Raw genomic sequence first — 21,985 nt, 5'->3', positions numbered from 1 at the left:
CAAGATCTAGTTATGCTCATTGATGCTTGGGTGTCATTTCTTCTAGATCCTCTCAAAGAGCTAGGTAGTGTATGTATGCATACTAACATATGTATAGAGGTATGTTCTATAATTGTTTCTGCGTAATCCACCTGTGTGTGCATAAAATGTATGAATTCATATTGATGTTTCTGATTCTAATGGTTTTGGCAATTTTTGATCGAACATACTGTGCATGAAAAATTGTAGAATCTGGATAGCCATCCTCCAGAGAGGATTCACCCTTTCCTCTTTTCTAGCTGGCAGCCAGATTAGGGCAAGATAACTTAGTTCACTAAAAAGTTGACCTTACTTGACATTGCATTCAGTCTTTTTAAGACTTGGTCAGGTTTTATCCTCTCTTGGGGTGTAGCCATATGTTTACATTGAGAATGTGGGGTGTTCACAAGGACACCACCTACTTGGCGCAATTTATACTCTAATTTTTATTCCCTAGCATGAGTCAGCTGAGTTTCATTTAACCTTCTAGCATTCTTTGAATAGATTTCTTGGCCCTTTGCCCTGTCAGTTCAAGAATCAGCAAATGCCTGGAAGAATCAACCGACATAAAATGTCAGGCCCAATTCTCTGTATTTCCCTTCCACTCTATATTCTTGACAGTTGTTTGAATTTTGCAATTTTGCAACTCACTTCTAAGACCTAGTAAGCAACCAGATTTGGAAAACTGGAGGTCAGGAGTGTAGGTTGATTACCAGTTATTTTATGTGGATGACAAGGTGTTTAGTAGTGTAATTCATAAAGATAGGGAATTCTGGAGGAAGAAATCATGTGTGTGTGTGTGTGTGTGTGTGTGTGTGTGTGTTCATGAATTTCAGTTTACCCGTAGGACACTGAATAGAGAAATGTGTAGTAGGCTCTCAAAATGTATTCTCAGGAGAGATAGCTAAACTTCAGAAATAAATTTGGAGACCACCCTGTTTTTTCTTCTTTGCTTTTTAAATTCTCCAAAGAACATATAATAAATTTTCTGTTACCCACTTCTCAACCTATCATCATGTCAATGCCTTTTAGCTCCTCTACTTCTGGACCTCGTGATTTTATTTCCAGACTTTAAAAATGGGTTTCCTTTCTGTTGTTTCTCTCCCCCTTTTAATCTGAAACTCTTTTTAAAGCAGGAAGATCATTCAAGGACCTTAATGGCTTTTCATTACTTCGAGAATAAAATGCAGAAACATAAAATCTAGTCTAACCACCCCAAGTACTTTTGTTTAGAGATAATTAGCTACAGCCCAGAAAATTAAAGTGTCTGCTTGTTTAGCATCACACTCCTTTTTTTCCCACTTGATTTTCATTTCCACATTATTCTTACCCTTTGAAATGTATGTTTCAATAAGCATTTTCATAATGCATCGTAACTGTTTGTGTGCTTCTTGAGGGCAGGGGCCCTTCCCTCGCCCCTCTTCAACAGGAACCAGTACAATGCCTGACACTGAATATTTATTGAATAAATGATAACCACCATGCTCCACATTTCTTGCACTTCCTTTTGTGCCTTTGTTGATTATTCCCTCCCTGCCTTTATGCCTCTATTCCCATCCTTCAAGGCTCAAACTTCAGGAGTTCCACAAAGCTCTCCCTTTTCTTTCTAATCAGAATTGAACCCTGACTCCTCTGAGTTCTTACAAGCATGTCCTACCTTTATGATTACATTGAGCCATGTGTTTTCTGTACATATTAGTCTCTATCACTATACAATATACACTTCATTGGAAGAGATAGTATATTCTTTTAATGTACTACAAAACCTCCCAAAAGGCCTTGCCTTAGCATTACACTCTTGAGGAACAGAATTTAACAATGTCTGCTAAATTAAAATATTAATTAGACAATTATAGGGGATAATCAAAGGAAACAACTTTGTAGTACTTTTAGTAGCAGAACTTATCAAATTGTTAATACCAGAAAGATAATTTGAATTTTTTATTTTTTCAAACTATTTCTATTTTTCAGTGGAAAACTTTGCATGTATGTTGCCTGTTTTCAGTATGTATGTCAGAAATCAAAAAAGTCTGATAAATGTTGCCACTTGAAAAAAATATCAGAAAGTCTTATTTTTACACAGAATATACTATACAAATTAACGATGTAGGTACTTTAGCTACTGTATAGGAAAAACTTATTGTCTTCTCTATACTCACAACATTTCTGACACCAGATGTGTATGAGGCTTCCCCAAACCAAACAATTCTCCAATTTTCTGTGGACACCCACTAAGTGCCTGTAATTAAATTTTGAAGCTATCTACCTGGAATCAGATCAACATAGATGCTTCAGGTTAAGGGCTCAGTTCTACAACTGACACCAATCGTGTCAGTTTTGGACACCAATCTCATGTCCACGTTTTCACTGGTGCTTCTGACCAACTGGCTATAAATTCAAGGTTCCTACAATCCCCTCTTTGAGTTTCAGCATTAGCTAGAATGACTCATAGAATGTAGGAAAAGTTTATTTACTAGATTCTTGTAAAAGAACACAACTAAGGATCAGCCAGATGAAAGAGATGCATAAGGCAAGGTGTGTGGGAAGAACACTGAGCTTCCATGCCCTCTCTAGGTACACCACCCTCCTAGTACCTCAACAAGTTCAACCTGGAAGCTCTCTGAATCCTGTCCTTTAGTTTTTTATGAAGGCTACATCACTTAGGCATGAATGATTAAATCACTGGCCACTGGTGACTGAATTCAGTCTCCAGCCTCTCTCCTCTCAGAGGTCAAGGTAGGGTGGGGTTGATCTGAAAGTTCCAACCCTCTAATCACATGGTTGGTTCTCGAGGCAACTAGCCCCCATCCTGTGGTTCTGTCTTTCCAAAAGTAATCCCATTAACATAAACTCAGGTGTGGTTAAAGGGGCTTGTCATCCTAATTACTCTTACCACTCAGGAAATTTCAAGGGTCTTAGGAGCTCTGTACCAGGGGATGAAGACCAAATATGTATTTATTATAAATCACAATTTCACAGCTACCACTTTTTGTTCAATCTATAGATGACAAGATAAATGCTGCTAGAAACATCTCTACACTTTGACATATGGAAAATTTTTTTAAAGATCCTGTTTCACATGTTTAGAAGCTGTGATTAAATGGTAGTGAAGAACTTTCAAACCAATAAAGTTTATGGGCTGCATTATTCAAAGCAAAATAAATCTATATTTGCTGTGAACATTGCAAGAACTTGCACAAACTAATGTGCATTAGGAAAACCAAAACTATACCCCCCAAAACTAAAAACAAAAGAAACTTCTGAGAAAAGGGGGCACTGGAATTATGTACTTAGTAAGTTTAATATCAGAAGAGTATAGCATGTTTACACACGTGGAATTTAAAAATAGATATCTAGCATTAGCATAAAGTAAGAGTCTAGCTGTCAGGGTTAAGTGTCATATTATTATAAATGCCAATTAGGATATGGAGGGGATTTAAGTTTTCCTTACATTATCAAAAAAATTTGATACGCAATTGGTAATTTAGGCTTTCTTAAGGTTTGAGATTATAACGATAATACATTTCCTTCTGACTTTTGACTGAATACCTCCCACACTGATTTTTACAATATCTGATAAGTTCTGCATTAGATCTCTTACAATAATACAACTCTCTTCCTGTAGGTTATGTCTGAATGACTAGAGCTTTTCCAACCTTATAGAAATGATAGAAATTTGTTTCTATTGTGGTATACTGACATTCAGTAAAAATGTTTTTCAGTTTGAAGGTTTTCCCACAACTCGCAGGACTCTTCCTCAGAGTTTTTCTTCTTCTTTTTTTTTTTTTTTTTGAGAGAGTCTCACTCTGTTGCCCAGGCTGGAATGCAGTGGCAGATCTCGGCTCACTGCAACCCCCACCTCCCAGGTTCAAGTGATTCTCATGCCTCAGCCTCCCGAATAGCTGGGACTACAGGCGCCTGCCACCATGCCCAGCTAATTATTTTTTATTTTTTGGTAGAGACAGGGTTTCACCATGTTGGTCAGGCTGGAGAATTTTTCTTAATTTTAGTAATGTCTGAGCTCTGAGTTAACCTTTCATTACAAAAACTGAATTAATGTTTTCTCCCATGTGGTATTGGTGTTTTTTTTTTTTTTTTTTTAAATAGACAGGGTCTTGCTCTGTTGCCCAGACTGGAGTGCAATGGTGGAATCATAGCTCACTGCAGCCTCAAACTCCTGGGCTCAAAGATGCTTCCACATCTGCCTCCCAAAATGTTGGGATTACAGGCGTGAGCCACCGCACGTATCCGGATCCAGTGTGGTTTTAATGTAGCCTAAGAGTTGAACACTGATTAAAACCTTTTTCATACTCATCAATAATCAACAGCATTCATTAGATTTTTTCCTGGTACGGTGTCTCTGGTACTGAATAGAGTTGGTGTATACACTAAAGGTTTTCTCACATTCATCACATTTTGACTGTCTTCTCCACAATAGACTTCCTCATGAATAGTAAGTTCAGAGAGTTGGCTACAACTTCTGCTGCACTGAACACACTGGTAGGGTTTCTCCTCAGCATGGATTTTCTGGTGTTCAATAAGATCAGTACATGTGCTAAAGGCTTTCCCACATGCATCACACTTATACGGCTTTTCACCAGTGTGTATTTTTTGATGGTTAATGAGATCAGAACGCCGACTAAAGCTTTTGCCACACTCATCACATGGATTTGGTTTCTCCCCAGTGTGGATTCTCTGGTGTAGGGTAAGAGCTGAGCACTGACTGAAAGCCTTCCTGCACTCACTGCATTTATATGGTTTTTCCCCAGTGTGGATTCTCTGGTGTTTAATGAGGTCTGAGATCTGACTGAAACTTTTGCTGCACTGTGTGCACAGATATGGTTTTTCTCCAGTGTGAATTCTCTGATGAAGAATAAGGTCAGAACTCTGACTGAAGGCTTTCTCACAACTATTGCAATGATAAGGCTTTTCACCAGAGTGTACTCTCTGATGTTTAGTGAGGTCTGAGCTTTGACTAAAACTTTTATCACACTGATTACATGCATATGGTTTCTCTCCAGTGTGTATTCTTTGATGCTTAACAAGATCTGAACGGCGACTAAAGCTTTTAGTACAATCACTACATGCATAAGGTTTCTCTCCAGTGTGGATTCTCTGATGAAGAATAAGGTTGGAGCTCTGACTAAAGGTTTTCCCACATTCATCACATTCATAGGGTTTCTCACCTGTATGAATTCTGTGATGTTTAACAAGATCTGATCTTCGACTAAACATTTTATTGCACTGATTACATGGGTAAGGCTTCTCTCCAGTGTGAATTCGTTGATGATTAATAAGATCTGAAAGCCTACTGAAGGTTTTGCTACATTGATCACAGGGATAGGGTTTCTCTCCAGTATGAATCCTCTGATGTAAAATAAGGACTGAGCTCTGATTAAAAGCTTTCCCACACTCATTACATTTATAGGGTTTCTCTCCAGTGTGGATCCTTCGATGTTTAATAAGGTCTGAATTCTGACTGAAACTTTTGCTACACTGATTACATGGATATGGTTTCTCCCCAGTATGGATTCTCTGATGCAGAATAAGATCTGAGCTCTGACTGAAGGCTTTCCCACACACATCACATTTATATGGTTTCTCCCCAGTGTGGATTCTTTGATGTTTTATCACATCAGAACTCTGACTAAAATGTTTGTTACACTGGTTACAAGTATAAGGCTTCTCTCCAGTATGGATTCTCTGATGTTTAACCAGATCTGAGCGCTGGCTAAAACTTTTACTACAATGACTGCATTGATAGGGTTTTTCTCCTGTATGGATTCTCTGATGTATAATAAGATCTGAGCTCTGACTGAAGGCTTTCCCACACTCATCACATTTATAAGGTTTTTCACCAGTGTGGACTCTTTGGTGTTTAATAAGGTCTGAGCTCCGACTGAAACTTTTAATACACCAATTACAGGAATAAGGTTTCTCCCCAGTGTGAATTCTCTGATGCAGAACCAGGGCTGAGCTCACACTAAAGGCCTTTCCACACTTATCACATTCATAAGGTTTCTCACAGTGTGTTTTTCGATGCCTAAAAAGGCTTGTACTCCAAACAAAGCTTTGCCCATATTCGTCACAGTTATGAGGTCTCCTTTTAAAGACGTTCTGATCTTTTTCATTTAATTTATCCCCAAATTCACAGAATTCTCTGCCTTCAGAATCCTGGAGAACATTCTCTCTGAGACTGCTAGACTCTTCTGTCAATGGTTCAATTTTTGCTGTAATTCCCTCCTCTGAAGCTGGCTTTCCAATCTTGGTCTTGTTCTCACCATCTGGAACAATAAACAAAATCCAAATGGAATGCGTTCTGTATATTGTAAGAAAGTTTCAGGTGACACAGATTAGTATTTACCTATAAAATGTGATCAGAGTGTGAGTGTTCCAAAAAATGAACATTACCCTCTGAGGAAACCTAGAGAGATTCAATAAGTAATGGATCACATTGATCATTTATAGAAGTGATGTACCAGATATGCTCTGTATGTTTGTCACAGAAGATCTAGGAATACTGAAACCTAATTAGTGATTAGTAAATTGTGACTAAATTAGAACTAATACATAAGCATTTTATTAACATATATAAGGCAAGCAGTGTGAATCTCAAAAAAGATAAAGAAGTTGGTTTGGCTTTATCTAGTACTACCCAGCAATTTGGGCTAAATGTATGGTATTTTAAAAAAGAGAAAAAGAAAAACAAGGAAAAGAAAATGCTTCAATTACTTTGTTTGCATCTTCTCTATCAATTTTTAGAAATGGTACAAGACTGATTGTTAACACACCAGTGGAGCGTTTACTATGCTCTCAATACCTTATATAATAAAGCCACAAATAAGAATGATCCCAGTCCTTAAGTACAGCAATCACTTCAGTATTGAGTTTTCATACAACTATTTGAATTTATTATGTGAAAACATCAATAGGCTTCCAAACGGGATAATGCTGCATACCTTCCATCTTACTATGAAAATTATGGTTTTTATTTTCACTCAAATGGAGGGCCATCCTAGTTCTGCCCATAGGAATGTCTTTAGGAAGAATATCCACGAAAATAACAATAATTACACCTGAAGAAAACTGGGAGTCACACGGTTAGGAGTATGAGGAATTCTGAGAAACTTTTTATTGCATACACTTTGATAATGCTTGACTCTTTCATCACTTGCATGCATTAGCTATTTTTAAAAATGAATATATCTGAGAACCACAAATATCTGAGATGGGTCTCAGTAAATTTAGAAATTTTATTTTGCCAAGGTTAAGGACATGCCTGTGACACAGCCTCAGGAGGTCCTGATGACATGTGCCCAAGGTGGTCAGGGCACAGTTTGGTTTTATACATTTTAGGGGCACACGAGACATCAATCAATATATGTAAGATGTACACTGGTTTGATCTGAAAGGTGGGATAACCAAAGCAAGGAGGGGGGGGGGGCTTCCAGATCATAGGTAGATAAGAGATAAAGGGCTGTATTCTTTTGAGATTCTGATTAGCCTTTCCAAAGGATGCAATCAGATATGCATTTCTCTCAATGAGCAGAGGTATGACTTTAAATAGAATGGGAGGCAGGTTTGTCCTAAGGAGTTCCCAGCTTGACTTTTCCTTGTAGCTTAGTGACTTTGGGGTCTGGAGATTTATTTTCCTTTCACATACCAAAGTAAGTAAAACTGTTGAATTACGGGAAAAAAAGAGATCTATATTTGTATATGACAATTTGTAGCAGTAAACACAGACCACAAAGTGATAATATAAATCACTCTGAAAATTGGTTACAAGAAAATGTATTGTGTTATGGTCTATATGAGCCACTTTGCAAGCAGTGCACTCAACTGAGTGATCATTATCTTTATGATTTAGGACATGCTATCCAACAAAAAGAATCCAGATAGCTGGATCAGAATTAAATTTGAACCCCATAAGCTCCATTTTGGCTAGGCTGTAACTGGGAAGGTATACCTACCACCAACCAGGCTGGCCAGCAACTGCCATTAGGGGAAAGAAAGAAACATCATGCCCAGGAATGGTCAGAACAGAATCCTAAATTTTCAAAATCAGGTCTATAAAAAATTTCTACCTCTTTTGTCCTGGTTATTTCTAAGGAAGTGACCAAGAAGACATAATCCCTTTCTGGCAACAGCCATATTCAGTGAACAAACTTCCTTACTAAGGAGTGTGAACCAGAAAAAGGCTAGGAAGGTAGAGTTAGATATCTTTTTTGAGTTGACTTTTGAGGAGCCATTCCTATACTCAATAATACCAGATACCTATGATGGTAGGGCACATGAAAGCCTCACTGAATTTTTTTTTCTTTCTTTGAGATGCAGTCTCCTTAGGTTGCCCAGGTTGATCTTAAACTCCTGAGCTCAAACAATCCTACCTTAGCCCTCTAAGTAGCTAGTATTACAGGCCTATGCCACAGCACCGGTTCCCATTGAATTTCTTGGCTATCAGCCCATTGTTGAGTGGTGTTTATTACAAAAGGCATATCACTGTCAGACTACAAATAGTCTGGAGAGCTGAAAACACATTGAATTCGGGCGAAAGTCTAAAACCTAAAGGGGTACTTCCAAGTGGAGGCTTCTTCCCTCTTGCCAAAGGCTCCAATTAGCAGAATCATTAGTTATAAATAAAGACTAGCTCAAAGGAGTCATTAGGTTTGCGAGGGGTCCCAAAAGACTTCTGGCACTTCCCTATATTCAGTTCTTTCCAATAGGGAGGATCCCCTCTGGCACTTAAGTGATACTGAAATACAAGAACTAATACCTACTAAACATTCAGATGTAGAAGCAGTAACAACAGTACACTTTATCTAATTCTTCATATCAAGTTGGTCATTTTCATCAGCACTGTAATTTCAGCGTGGAGCTGTAAGAGCCTGGATACGAGTTAATATCTTGTCCATGGTATCTCGCAGGAGTTTTGTCTGTCTGAGGGAAAGCCCCCTCTCTCGTAGGGTGCCAAAGTTCCTCTATCACATCTTAGATCCACTGTAAAAGAACTCTGAAATTACTTTTACTGTCATCACCAAAGGGATCTAAGGTTGGCATGACAGACTATAGGAGGGACTAAGTAGTAAGATGGCTCAGCTATTTCCATTCTTCCTTAATCTTTAAGCAACCAACCCAAGCAAACCAGCCAAAGTTCTAACAATTCACCTGCTTTCTGTCCATAGTGTTCATCAATTTTCCTCCTTTTATGCTCAGTGTAGCTACATATCTTTGTAACTGTCTGAAAGTGGGTGGAATCTTTGGTCCACCCAATATGAAGCTTAACTGCTATTTGTTACAATGGCACACACCTAAGGCTGACCACTAAATTGAAGTTCCCCCGGAGGACAGTTAGCAACAATCAGCGTACTGTTTAGATAGCTGTCTTTGAACATGCTTCCTGGATTTGGCTTGCAACCACCTCCTGAATTCCTACTCATTAACAGGCAATAAAATGAAGAAACATTTATTGCTCTGTTGACCATACAATTTGGTCAACATATTCACTACCAATTCTCATGGACTTCCCTCAAAATCTGTTAAAGAGCCCATGAGGCCCTTATACTTCCTCTTCCAGAAAGTTATGTCTCTGTCAGCATACCATCGTTATTACCAACACTATCAAAAACTGAAAAATCTGGGATTTTACCCTAAGTGCAAGCTAACAAGTCAATCTACCCAGTTTCACAGCCCCTGGCAGAAGACATGAGAATCCTAGATAAGAAACAAATGACAGTTTATTACACACAGCAACACCATTAGACAGAATAGCAGTATTTGCCTTCCTGAACCCTAATTCCCACAAGGTGACAAAAGTAAGTTGTGTTGCAGGACAGGAACCCTGAGGCAGGGACATAAGGACACTTGTCCTCTGCTTTAGAGGGGGACACTATCACTATATTCAAAGGTTGCCTGCTATACAACTTTTTTTTTTTTTTTTCAGATAGATCCTGCTCTGTTGCCCAGGCTGGATTGCAGTGGTGCGATCTCGGCTCACTGCAACCTCCGCCTCCTGGGTTCAAGCAATCCTCCCACCTCAGCCCCCGAGTAGCTGGGTCTACAGGTGCCCGCCACCACGCCTGGCTAATTTTGTTTTTGTATTTTTAGTAGGATGGCGTTTCACCGTGTTAGCCAGGATAGTCTCAATCTCCTGACCTCGTGATCTGCCTGCCTCAGCCTCCCAAAGTGCTAGGATTACAGGTGTGAGCCACTGTGCTCAGCCACAACATTCTTAAAAAACAGTCCAGAACAAATGCAGGCAATTCCTTTGCTTAAAAGATGTGCAGACCCACAAGAGCCCATGGAGAATTCTCTCTCAACCCTAACTTTAACAGAAATGATGAAAACCAGAAGATAATGGAATGTCATCTGCCAAGTGCTTAAGGAAAAGAAGTGCCAACATAGACTTGCATAAGAAGATAAAATGCCTGAAAGAAAAGTTAAAATAAAGATATTTTCAGTTAAATAAAAACCAAGAAAGGTTTTTAAAAATATACCTGCACTAAAATAAATACTAAACAGAATTCTTCAAGAATAAAAAATATCCCAGATGCAAGCAAGGTAATGCAGGAATGAAGAGCACTGGAAAAGTAAAGTGTCCGGGTAAATCTAAATGCGTACTTACTGATTAAAGCAATATGAATGTTTTGTGGAGTTTATAAAATACATAGAATTAAAATATATGGCAAAAATAGCACAAGAGGAGGGGATAGGAAGAACTACAGTATTATAGGGTCTCAGCATTGTCTTAGAAGTAGTAAATTAAACTGTAATAAATCCAGTGTACACGTTCTAATTTCTAAGGCAGCCTTTTTCAACCAGAGTTCCAAAAGAGAATGAAACAGAAAATGAACTGAGTGACTATTTTCTTAATTCTCCAGTGATGGTACACAGTTAATACCATAGTAGATGTATAAGAGAGCCTGATAGCGTTGGGGTTTAATTCTTTCACAGAATCACATGTGAGAAAGCCTAGGATGAGGTAACCGTTAAAATAATAGAAGACTATGTAAATAATAAGCTAACAGAAGAAAAAGTGCAAAAACCTGATAATCTAAAATTGGACAAAAAGGAAAAAAAGAAATAAATGGAATAAAAAAGAAAACAAAATAAGAAGCTGGTACATTTAAATCTAAGCATATCAATTATATTCTACGCAAATTGACTACTCCAATAAAAAGCAAAGAAAAAAATACAGCTAACATAGTTAATGGTTAAATACTGAATGCCTTTCTCCTAGGAACAAGGGGGTAAGGCAAAGATGCCTACTCTTATCACTTCTCTTCAATATTGTGCCACTTCTACTCAACATTCCTAGCCAAAAAGATAAGACATGAAAAATAACTGACACATACAAATAGGAAAGAAAACAGTCATACTGTCTTTAGAGACTACACAACCACATATACCGAAAAATCCCTATCTCAAAAAAGCTATTGGAACTTTTAAATCAGTTTACTAGAATAGAATACAAAACCCAACTGTATTTATATATTCAAGCAATTAACAATCACAGTCTAAAATGTTTTTTTCAATTGTACCCCAAAATGAAATACTTAGAAATTCAACAAAATATGTGCAACATTTGCATAATGAAAACAAAACTGCTCAGAGAAACTAAAAAAGAACAGAAATATACAATTACTTATAAATAAGAACATTTAATATTGTTAAGATGGTAATTCTCGCCAAACTGATCTACAGATTCAAAGCAACGCCAATCAAAATCCCAGCAGGTCTTTTTTAGGATGAACTGACAAACTCGAGGAAAACAGCCTGTTGATGATAAGAGTAATGCCATCTTGAAATGAAACCACCATAATTACCTATGTTTGACTCCTATATGCCAAGGTATTCCTGTAGCATAGATATAGCCCCTCACAAAGAAATGTTGCCTGTAGCAGGGATAACCCCTCATAAAGATGCTTATCTAACTTCCCCAGTGGTCGGAGTTTTTAAGAGGGTCTGAGACATGACAAGCTGCAAATGTTTACCAAAAAAAAAAAAAAAAAAAAAGCTTGCTACATAAAGAGTGCTTTCTTGAGGACAAGGGTGGGGATCCAAAATCTTGCGGCCACCTCAGACGTGACTTCTCCTCATCTCTAGTAAGTGATTCTTTCTAGGAAACTGGATTTGTTAGCCTCTTTATATGGCCTCTCAGCTCCCTTGGCTTTTGGGGGCAGGTATGCATCTACCTGCCCACTGGGGAACACAAATTAGTTTTAAACTCTATGTAGAAAGGCACAGAAGAGGCTAAACACTTTTGAGAAAGAACAAAACTGGAGTAGTTACACTACCAGATTTCAAGCTTTACTCTAAAGCCATGGTAATCAAGGCAGGGTGGCATTGGCATAAGTGCAGACATACCTATTAGTGGAACAGAACAGATTTCAGAAATAGATCCAAAAACATATGTACCACTGATCTTCAACAAACGTGGCAAGGTAATTCAGTATTGAAAGGACAAACTCTTTTCAACAAAAAGTGTTGAAACTAAGCCAGGCACGGTGGCCCATGCCTGTAATCCCAGCTCTTTGGGAGGCTGAGGCAGGTAGGTCGCTTGAGTACAAGAGTTCAAGACCAGCCTGGGCAACATGGTGAAACCCTGTCTTTATAAAAAATATAAAAGTTAGCCAGGTGTGGTGGCGCACACCTGTAGTCCCAGCTACTTGGGAAGCTGAGGTGGGAGAATCACTTGAGCCTGGGAGGTTGAGGCTGCAGTGAGCTGTGATCGCACCACGGCACTCCAGCCTGGGCAACAGAGCAAGACCCTGTCTCCAAAAACAAATGAACACACAAATAAAACAAAAGTGTCAGAAGTAGATATCATAATGACAAAAATGAATCCCAACTTTTTCCTCACACTATACACAAAAATTAACTGGAAATGTAACATAAATCCAAGCATTGAAGCTAAAAGTATGTAACTTCTAGAAGAAAGCACAGATGACCATCTTTATGATTTGGGGGCAGGCAAAGATATTAGATAGGACACCAAAAGCATGAATCATAGAATAAAAAATGTAAGTTATACTTCATCAAAATTATAAACCTCTGTTCTTCAAAAGACATTACTGAGAAAAAAATTCAAGCTACAGATTGGGAGAAAATATTCATAAAGCATATATTTGATGATTATATATCTACAATATACAAGGAACTTTTACACCTTAAAAATAATACAACTCGAACAAAAGATTAGAATACACAGTTCGCAAAATAAGCATATGACAAAATGCTCAGTATCACTAGTTATCAGGGAAATAAAATTCAACCTCAAGGAGCTACTGGTACCCATTACTGACAATACAACTAACATAGTTAATGGCTAAATACTGACTAGTCTGTGGACCAACTGGCACTCTCAAACACTGCTGATGAAAATACAAAATGGTATACCTACTTTAGAAAATTCTAGCAGCTTTTCATAAAGTTAAACATTTTCTTACCATACAACCCAGCAATTCTACTTCTAGATATTAATATTTATCCAAGAGAAATGAAAACATATGTCCACACAAGGACTTGTACACAAATGTTTAGAGCAGCTTTATTAACAGCCAGAAATGAAAGCAATCCAAATGTTCATCATCAAGTGAATCAATAAACAAATTATAATATAGCCATACAATGGAATATTATTTAGTAATAAAAAAGAATTACTGATAAAGCAAGATATGGATGAATCTCAAAAACATTATGCTGAACTAAAGGCAGGCAAGTATGATTCCATTTACATGAAATGTTAGAGAAGCCAAAGCAAATATGTAGTGACAGAGAGCATATTAATGGTTGTCTAGGGATGGGGATGGACTGGAAGGAAATTTGGAAGAAGGGTGTTGATATAAAGATTCTATGTTTTGCTTGTGAGGGTAGTGGACATGGTGTATAAATATGTCAAAACTCATCTAAAGCAAGCTGGGTGTGGTGGTTCACACCTGTAATCCCAGCACTCAGAAAGGCTGAGGTGGGAGGATTGCTTAAGCCCAGGAGTTCGAGACTAGCCCTGGCAACATAGCAATATCTGGTCTCTACAAAATAAAAGAAATTAGTTTGGCATGGTGATGTGCAACTGTAATGCCAGCTATTTGGGAGGCTGAGGTGGGAGATCAATTGAGCTGAGCCTGGGAGGCTCAGGCTGCAGTGAGCTATGATTGCGCCACTGCACACCAGCTGGGGTGACAGAGGCAGACTCTATTCTCATCTAAAACCTCATCTAAATGCACAATTAAAAGAGGTATGTTTTATGGTCCATAAACTATGCCTGACTAAAGTAGATTTAATAAAAGTCAGTAAAAATATATTAGAAAGCAACAACACAAAAAACCTTGACCTTATATTCCATCCTTCTATTGCTTCATTTGTTTCCCTTTATAGCAATTCTCCTTGAAAAACTTTACTTTCTCATTTATTATTATTTTATATACAAAAATATGGATACATCTATATGCATATATGTACAATTAAAAAATGAATAATACAACAAACAAAATTGAACCTTCCATTCAACTTAAAAAAAAATTACCAGAAGGTTTCCAACATGCTAGAATTCCCTTCTGCATGCTTCCCTGTTCCTGTCTTCCTCCTCCAATGTCTTTCCCCCACCTACTCTTGTAATTACTGTGCTAAATTTTGTGTTTATCCTTCTCTGGCTTTCTTCAGAGCTTTACCAAATATTTGTATTTTTAAGAAAGTATTGTTTGGTTTTGGATGTGTTATAGACTGACTTGTGCTTGTGCACTGCCCCCTCCCTCCCTGTCACCATCCCCAATTCGTATGTTGAACCCCTAACTCCCAATGCGATTGTAGAGAGGGCCCTTAGGAAGGTAATTAAGGTTAAATGAGGTCATAGGGAGGGCTCTAATCCAATAAGACCAGTGTTCTCAGGAGAAGATGAAGAGGCACCAGGAGGCATGCATGCAGAGAAAAGCCACTCTCTGCGTGCAGAGAAAAGTCATATGCAAGCCATGGAGAGAGGCCTCAGGAGAAACCAACTCTGCTGGTCCCTTGATTTGGGACTTTCAGCCTCCAGGACTGTAAGAAAATAAATTTCTGTTGTTTAAGCTACCCAGTAGATGGTATTTTCTTATGGTAGCACTAGCAGACTAAAACAGGATGTTTTTTAACTTTATATATTTATGGAATTCTACTTGTATTCTGTGGCTTGCTTTGTTTGCTCAACATTACACCTGGAGGATCCACCCATGTTGATGTAGTTTAGCTGTAGTCCATTCATGTTTGCTACTACAGCGTAACATACACTACAATTTATTTACCTATTCTCCTTCAATAAACAATAACATTTTGCTATTATAAACAATGCTGTTATGAATATGCTTGTATATCTATCTTGGTACACATATACAAATGTTTCTCTAGGTTATATAAACTATAAGTTATATATCAAGTTTATATAACCTTGACTTGTTTAGGTCTCAACTAGGTATTTCCAAAGTAGTTGAACCAATTTAGACTTCCATCAGGATGGTGTATGAGGAGTTCACATTGTTCTATGCTGTAACCAACATTTGGTCTATTCTCTTTTTAGTCCATTGTCATTAGGCTTTTATCTCTGAAACTCCATCAAAACTGGATTTATTAAAGTCCCTAATAGGCTCTATCTTGACAAAGCCAATGGTTACTTCTCAATCTTATTCTGGATTGATTTGAATAGCTGATTACTCTCTTCTTGAAACATTTGATTTCTTCTCCCTAACTCACCTTTCTCATTATCCTGTATAAAGAACCCCAATGGCTTCCTATTATATTGGGAATAAAATTCCAAGTCCTTACTATGGTTTATAAGGTTCCACATTATCTGGTCCCTTTCTTTCTCTCTGCCCTCATTTCATTCCACTACCACCCCTAATACCTGTCTACCCCAGGCTCCCTCTGTTCCTGATACATTTAGGAGCCACTGGCATTTGCTACTCCCTCTTCCTGGAACACTCTCAGATAGTCATATGGCTTGTTTTCTCACTTCATTTATAGCTCTACCCAAATGTTACCATTGCAGGGAGGTGCAAGACTTGGAGCGCCTCTGCATTTTTGAGGTGACAGATACCACAGCTCAATGAGCTGAAATGACCAATTTAATTAACTTGTAAGGTTGCTGCTTTTGAGTGAGACTCTTATTACCAGGATAACTAATGGTATTGGAAGTGCCGGTGGCAGTCATGGATGCTGTATAGAGACTCTCACAAGCCTCCATAGAGAACCACCCTGGAGTACGGCCACATCTTCTTCTGTCAGCAACCATTTTCTATATGAAAAGCAGATCCTGGCTTACTATTGGGCACTGATAGAGATTTCACACTTGAACACAGAGCACCAAATGACTACACATTAGACTGCTCATTGTGTATTGGTTGTTATTCCACCAAATCACACACAAAGCAACGTTCCATTGCAAAAGAAAGTCTAGAAGAAAAGTAAATTCCATATGCAAGTGACTAGGATTCCACAGTACCTGGTCCTACTGCTTCACTACCTCTCCCCTTCAATTTATGTTTATGGTCTCATGGGAATTCCCTATTACCAGTTAACAGCCAAGGAAAAATTACAGAACTGGTTTACAAATGGTGGGGAGTGGCACCAGCCAAAAGTAAATAGCTTTCACTTACACCCCTACTCAGAAGTGGCCTCAAACACACTGGTGAAGGCAAATCCTCCCAGTGGGCAGAATTTCACGTATGTACCTAGTTGTCCACTTTTCATGAAAGGTAACATAGCCTAAGATATATGTTTATATTGATTCATGGGTAGTGACTAATTGGTTATTTGATTATGTAGGTACCTGGAAAGAACAAGATTGGAGGACTGGAAGCAAAGATTCTGGGGGAAAAGTATGAGGATGGAATTCCCAGAATGGGCAATGAATGTGAATATATTTGTGTCCCATGTGAATCCTCACCAAAGGGCATCCACTGTGAAGAAGCCTTTCCATCAGACAGACATGATGATCTACTTTATGACTGTCAACCAGTCTCTTTTCCAATGCTTATCCAATAGGCTCATGTACAAAGTAGTCATGGCAGTGGGAATGAAAACTATATATGGGCTCAACAATACGGACCTCCCCTCATTAAGGTTGATATGCCTATCACAACTGCTATGTGGCCAAGCAGCTAACAGCCAAGACCAAAACCAAGCCCCTAAAAGCCAAGACCAAAACCATTTCCTGGAAATGGGGGCAGATTCATTACACTGAACCACTTCTATCAAAAAGAGGGCAGCAATTTGTTTACAAAGTATTAAATACATAGTCCAGATACAAATTTGCATTGACTTAAGGTTGTTTATTACCATGGTATTTGATACTCTGTTGCCTCCAAATAACTCATTTTTCAGGAAAGAAAGTATAGCAGTGAATTCACGTACATGTAATTCATAGGTCTTGCCATACGCCCATTAATCCAGAAGTATGTGGAATGATCTGCTAAAGGCTGAGTTATGTCAACAACACAATACCCTGTAAGTCTGGGGTGCTGTCATATAGATGCAATATATGCCTTAAATCAAAGGACAATAAATATTGTTTTTTTCACCGTGGCCAGAATACATACACAGGTACAGGAACCAAGGGTGGAGGAAGAGTGAGAATGGTTCCTCTTATTAGAGACCTAATAATTTGCTTGTATTATTTTTGCTTCCTATCCCCATAATTGTTGGCATGGTGAGTTTGAAGTTCTAGTGCTTAAAGGAGAAATTTCCACCATGGAACAAAGTCATCATTTTGTTAATTTCAAAAAAAAAAAAAAAAAAAAAATGAAACTGTCTCCTGGTCATTCTGGGATCCTCATGCTGCTGAACCAACATAGAAGGGATCACTTTACTGGACAGGATGACTGATCTCAATTACCAAGGGGGAATTGATTGCTGCAACATAGGAAGGGCAAGAAAGAGTATGTCTGGAACTCAAGAGGATTCAATAGGATGCGTCTTAGTCCTCTCATGTCTAGTAGGCCTAATCAATGGTACACTGAAGCAGCCTGAAAGAAGCAGGATTACCGAGGACTCAGATCATCCAGGAAAGCAGCTTTATATTACTTAACTACGTAAAGAAATTTATGCCACTGAGGTGCTGGCAGAGAGTAAGGGAGATATAAAATGGGTAATGGAAGAAGATAATTAGGATTATCAATTTAGGCTTTGTGAATAGCAAAAACAGTGGCCGTCATGTTTTATGTTAATTATGCCTTTCCTCCCTCTCCTTCACCATTTTATGTGAAGGGCACTAGTGGTAGTTAAATTCCAGGTTGCCGGTGGGAATATGATTTAATTATGTCAACCTGAAATGAAATGGCAGCTTAAGGGACTTTGTTTTTCTGCTATGTTGGGGTGGATATTGCAGGATAAAAGTGGTGGATTATAATGAATATTGTCCTTTTACCCCTCCAGATCTACTCTCCACCTTGCTCTGTGCCCCACTCTGCTCTGTACCAGGAGACTGATGTTGACAGACTGCACCACCTGGGGTTCCATGCCCTCTGGTATGCAAGTAGATTTGGGCACAAGTGGGAAAATAGTAGAGTGACTAACTGTACTGGTTTGCCTAAAACTGAAGGGGCTATTGCAGATTTCAGTGCTAAATTCCAGGCAAACTGGGATGAACTGGTCACCCTATATCCTGGCTCTCTCCTCGCTGGGCCACTAGCTGAGCCTTTTAGCAAAGGCCAGAGCTCCTATCAGATGGCTAAATCCTACAGCTATACTTTCCAGGGCCTGGTAATCAATCTTTCCCCTGGTCCCTGAAGACCTACAGGTAGTAACTGCTCCCCAGTGTTGTCTGATCCATGGCCGTTCTCCATCCCTTGCTGATTTCTGTAATCATGCCCATCCTCTTCATGAAACTTTGAATTACTGCACTCGAATGAGCCATCTGTTTCCTGCTAGAATCCTGACTGATATATCCCGGTTTAATTTCTCCATAACCATTATCATTATTTGATAATATAATGAGCATTCATTTATTTTCTCCTTCCCTCCATAGCATGTAAGCACTTTGACAGCAAAGGCTTTGTGTGTTCAGCTCACTGCTATATCCCCAGCACTTAGAACAGTTATTGACACAGAGCAAACCCTTAATAACTAATATTATATGGCTAGTAATTAATAAGGTATGATCTTATTAGTAAACATTTATCAATAATAAATATTTGGTGAATTAGATGAATGATTTTAAGGATATATTAATGTTAGCAGTGACTATTTCTAGAGGGTGGAGCTGAAGGTTATTTAAATTTTGTTTTGTGTTCTCCTATTCTTTACAAATTGACTTTAGTATAACTGTATTTCTCTATAATAAAATGTTATTTTATACATATTCTAAGAGACATAAACACAAAGACTAAGTATATCAATTTATGCAAAACTGCAAGGAGAAGGTCTAATTCTGCAGTGATTCTCAGGGAAGAGCTAGATGTCTTGGAATAGATTATTAAGGAAGGACAAGTTCTACACATAGGCGAGAAAAACTAAGTAAAATAAAATAAAGATGCTCCAAGACTAAAAAGAAGCAGAAGATCTAGAGTGAGAAAAGGGACAACTGAAGGTGACTCACAGGAAAAACAGCGCAATGAGAGGACAAACCAAAAAGAAGTAACATATGATGTGGAAATGAGACCCTACAGAACACCTGAAAAATGTTGAGATCAAAATTATCTTACTTAAAATAATAGTGGCTACCAATTATAAAGAATTTACTGTAAGCAAAATCTGTGCTCAGAGTTTTACGTTAAGGATCTTGTTTAGTTTTTTTTTTTCTTGGTGTTTTTTTGGAGATCGCATTTTATTCTGTCACCCAAGCTGGAGTGCAGCGGTGCAATCATAAGTCACTGCTGCCTCTGAACTCCTGGGCTCAAGCAATCCTCTCACCTCAGCCTTCTAAATAGCTAGGACTACAGGCACACACACACCACCATGCCTGGCTAATTTTTTAAATTTTTGTAGAAATGGGGTCTCACTTTGTTGCCCAGGCTGGTCCTGAACTCCTGGCTTCAAGCATTCCTCCTGCCTTGACCTCCCAAAGTGTTGGGATTACAGGTGTGAGCCACTGCACCTGGCCTGTTATAGTATTAGTGTACCCCAGTGAATCCTATCTCCCAGTACCCATATCCCTGTGTAGTTTCCTTCTATAATGACTTTAGAACTGGTCATATGACCTGCTTTCATCAATGAGACATTAACAGATGAAACACATTAACAGATGAAACACAAACATAGGTATGAAAAGAGCTTGCCTTCTCTGACTGGAAACAAGCTGTCCTGTGAAAAAGTCCAGCGTCACCTGCTGAAGACATGAGGACTCAAGCCATAGCAAGCACTAACAGTTTGACATTGAGACAATGTGATTGAAACCATCTTAGACCCTGGCCCCAGTAGAGTCAGCCTTGAGATGACTGCAAAATGACCCCAGAAAAGACCAAGAGAAAAAAAAAATGCCCAGGTGAACCCAGCTCAAGTTGATGACCTACAGAATCATAAGAAATAATGTGGTTTAAGAAGTCTGATGTTTTAGGTCACTAAATTTTGGGGTTCTTTATTCTGGAGTAATACATAGATACAAATCTCAAAATAACTTCAAGGTATGAAGTACTATGCACTTGAAAAGTGAGGAAACAGAATCGTAAAATATATGAGTAACTTTACTGGAGCCAGTTAAGTGACAAAACTACTGTTTGAATCTAGGTTGTCAGACTCCAGAACTTTTAACTATGCCCCTACAGTAGATAAGAAAAATGACCAAAACTGACAGATTAGCAATGAGGTCATTATACAGGGAAAAATGAATGACTTTGGGGTCTTAAAAAAGTGGAGACAGCTGCATGAGAATTTGATTGCCAGATTTTGACATAAAGTCATGTGACTACGCTTGGTACACTAAAAAGGTAATACTGCCTAACAGAGTTAAGGGGGATCATTTGAAGACACTAGCATAGAGTGACACCCCCTCATCCTCCCCACCCCGCCAAAGCCACTAAGAAAGATATAATACCCTGCCTCTCACCTGACAGAAGGTGGTGTTCCTGAGATTCATAATTGAACTGGATCTCCATGGGCTGCAACTGGACACCTCAGTGTGCAAGTGGAGAATTACCATTTCCTCTGTAAGCTTTTCTTGTCCACATAAAGGTCTGGGACCTGGAGGCAACTGGGCACCACTGGGCTTGGAAGGGAATCATTGTGCTGACTACAGATGTAATCTCTGAGACTAGACCACCAGAAAAATCCTCAAGATATAAAAGAAGGAGAAAACAAAAAATCTCATTTGACTTCCAGTTGCTTTTCTCTCAGAATGTATTAGGCTTCCTCCCCATCATCCAAGAGCCAGGGATTAACCCACTTAAGACACACATTCCCCATTCCAAGTCTAGAGATGTTCAAACAAAATTAGGGGTTAATGCTACCGAAAAAAGGTATAACTGGAAAGATAACGCAGAGAGGGGAATTTTACAGTGAATTCTAGTGGTTAACACTATGTTATTCGCTGCCCTTCCTATCCAAAAATGACACTACTGATCATTTTTCTTCCTTTTGCTTTTACAACATTCACAAATTCAGGTGGCTCTTTCCCAGTACGGTAGGCTGATTTGTATGGATGCACCACGCTTGGTGACTCCCCCCACCCCACACAGTTTCTGGCGTTCATTCGGTTGAACCCAAGGCCAGCAAGGGCTGACTGGGAACAAACCGAACACTAGGCCGTGAACCAATCGGCTCTCCGTGCCCGGGAGCGACCCCGGGGGCCTTCACTCTCCAAGGACTCGAGAAACCACGCATAGTTTCCTGCTCGTTAGGCAAGATCACCCGGAACTCCTCTGCTATCCGCGAGCCGACATCACCCTTACCTCGACTTGGTCACCGGACCGCTGTGAAGCCTCACACCCGGCGAACCCGCCATCGCCCTGTCCGCTCTAGGAATCTGGGAGGAGTGCTCAGCTCTATGGCGCTTCACCGCGCAGGCGCAGGG

The 21,985-nt window shown here is 39.0% G+C and overlaps 1 protein-coding gene across 1 annotated transcript; it reads right to left on the bottom strand.

The window, feature by feature from the left end:
* Positions 1-1,745: 1,745 nt before the first annotated feature.
* On the bottom strand, positions 1,746-21,965 carry LOC103783604 (zinc finger protein 271). The gene is made up of 3 exons (XM_008955691.5): positions 21,864-21,965; positions 21,023-21,245; positions 1,746-6,302 (listed from the first exon to the last, which is right to left on the bottom strand). Exons 2-3 carry the CDS (start codon positions 21,069-21,071, stop codon positions 4,333-4,335), a joined length of 2,019 nt encoding a protein of 672 aa, XP_008953939.1. The 5' UTR covers positions 21,072-21,245; positions 21,864-21,965; the 3' UTR covers positions 1,746-4,332.
* Positions 21,966-21,985: the final 20 nt, after the last annotated feature.

This window comes from Pan paniscus, chromosome 17, assembly GCF_029289425.2.
Source record: "Pan paniscus chromosome 17, NHGRI_mPanPan1-v2.0_pri, whole genome shotgun sequence".
Lineage (NCBI taxonomy): Eukaryota > Metazoa > Chordata > Mammalia > Primates > Hominidae > Pan > Pan paniscus.
This window is presented reverse-complemented; position numbering and strand designations above follow the sequence as displayed.

What these genes read in the sequence shown, in the direction of transcription:
- LOC103783604 (XM_008955691.5), bottom strand. Translation starts at nt 21,071, where the DNA reads ATGGAGATCCAGTTCAATTATGAATCTCAGGAACACCACCTTCTGTCA. An exon ending in GGAACACCACCTTCTGTCAG is followed by an intron (nt 6,303 to 21,022) that starts GTGAGAGGCAGG and finishes TTATTGTTCCAG; the next exon opens with ATGGTGAGAACAAGACCAAG.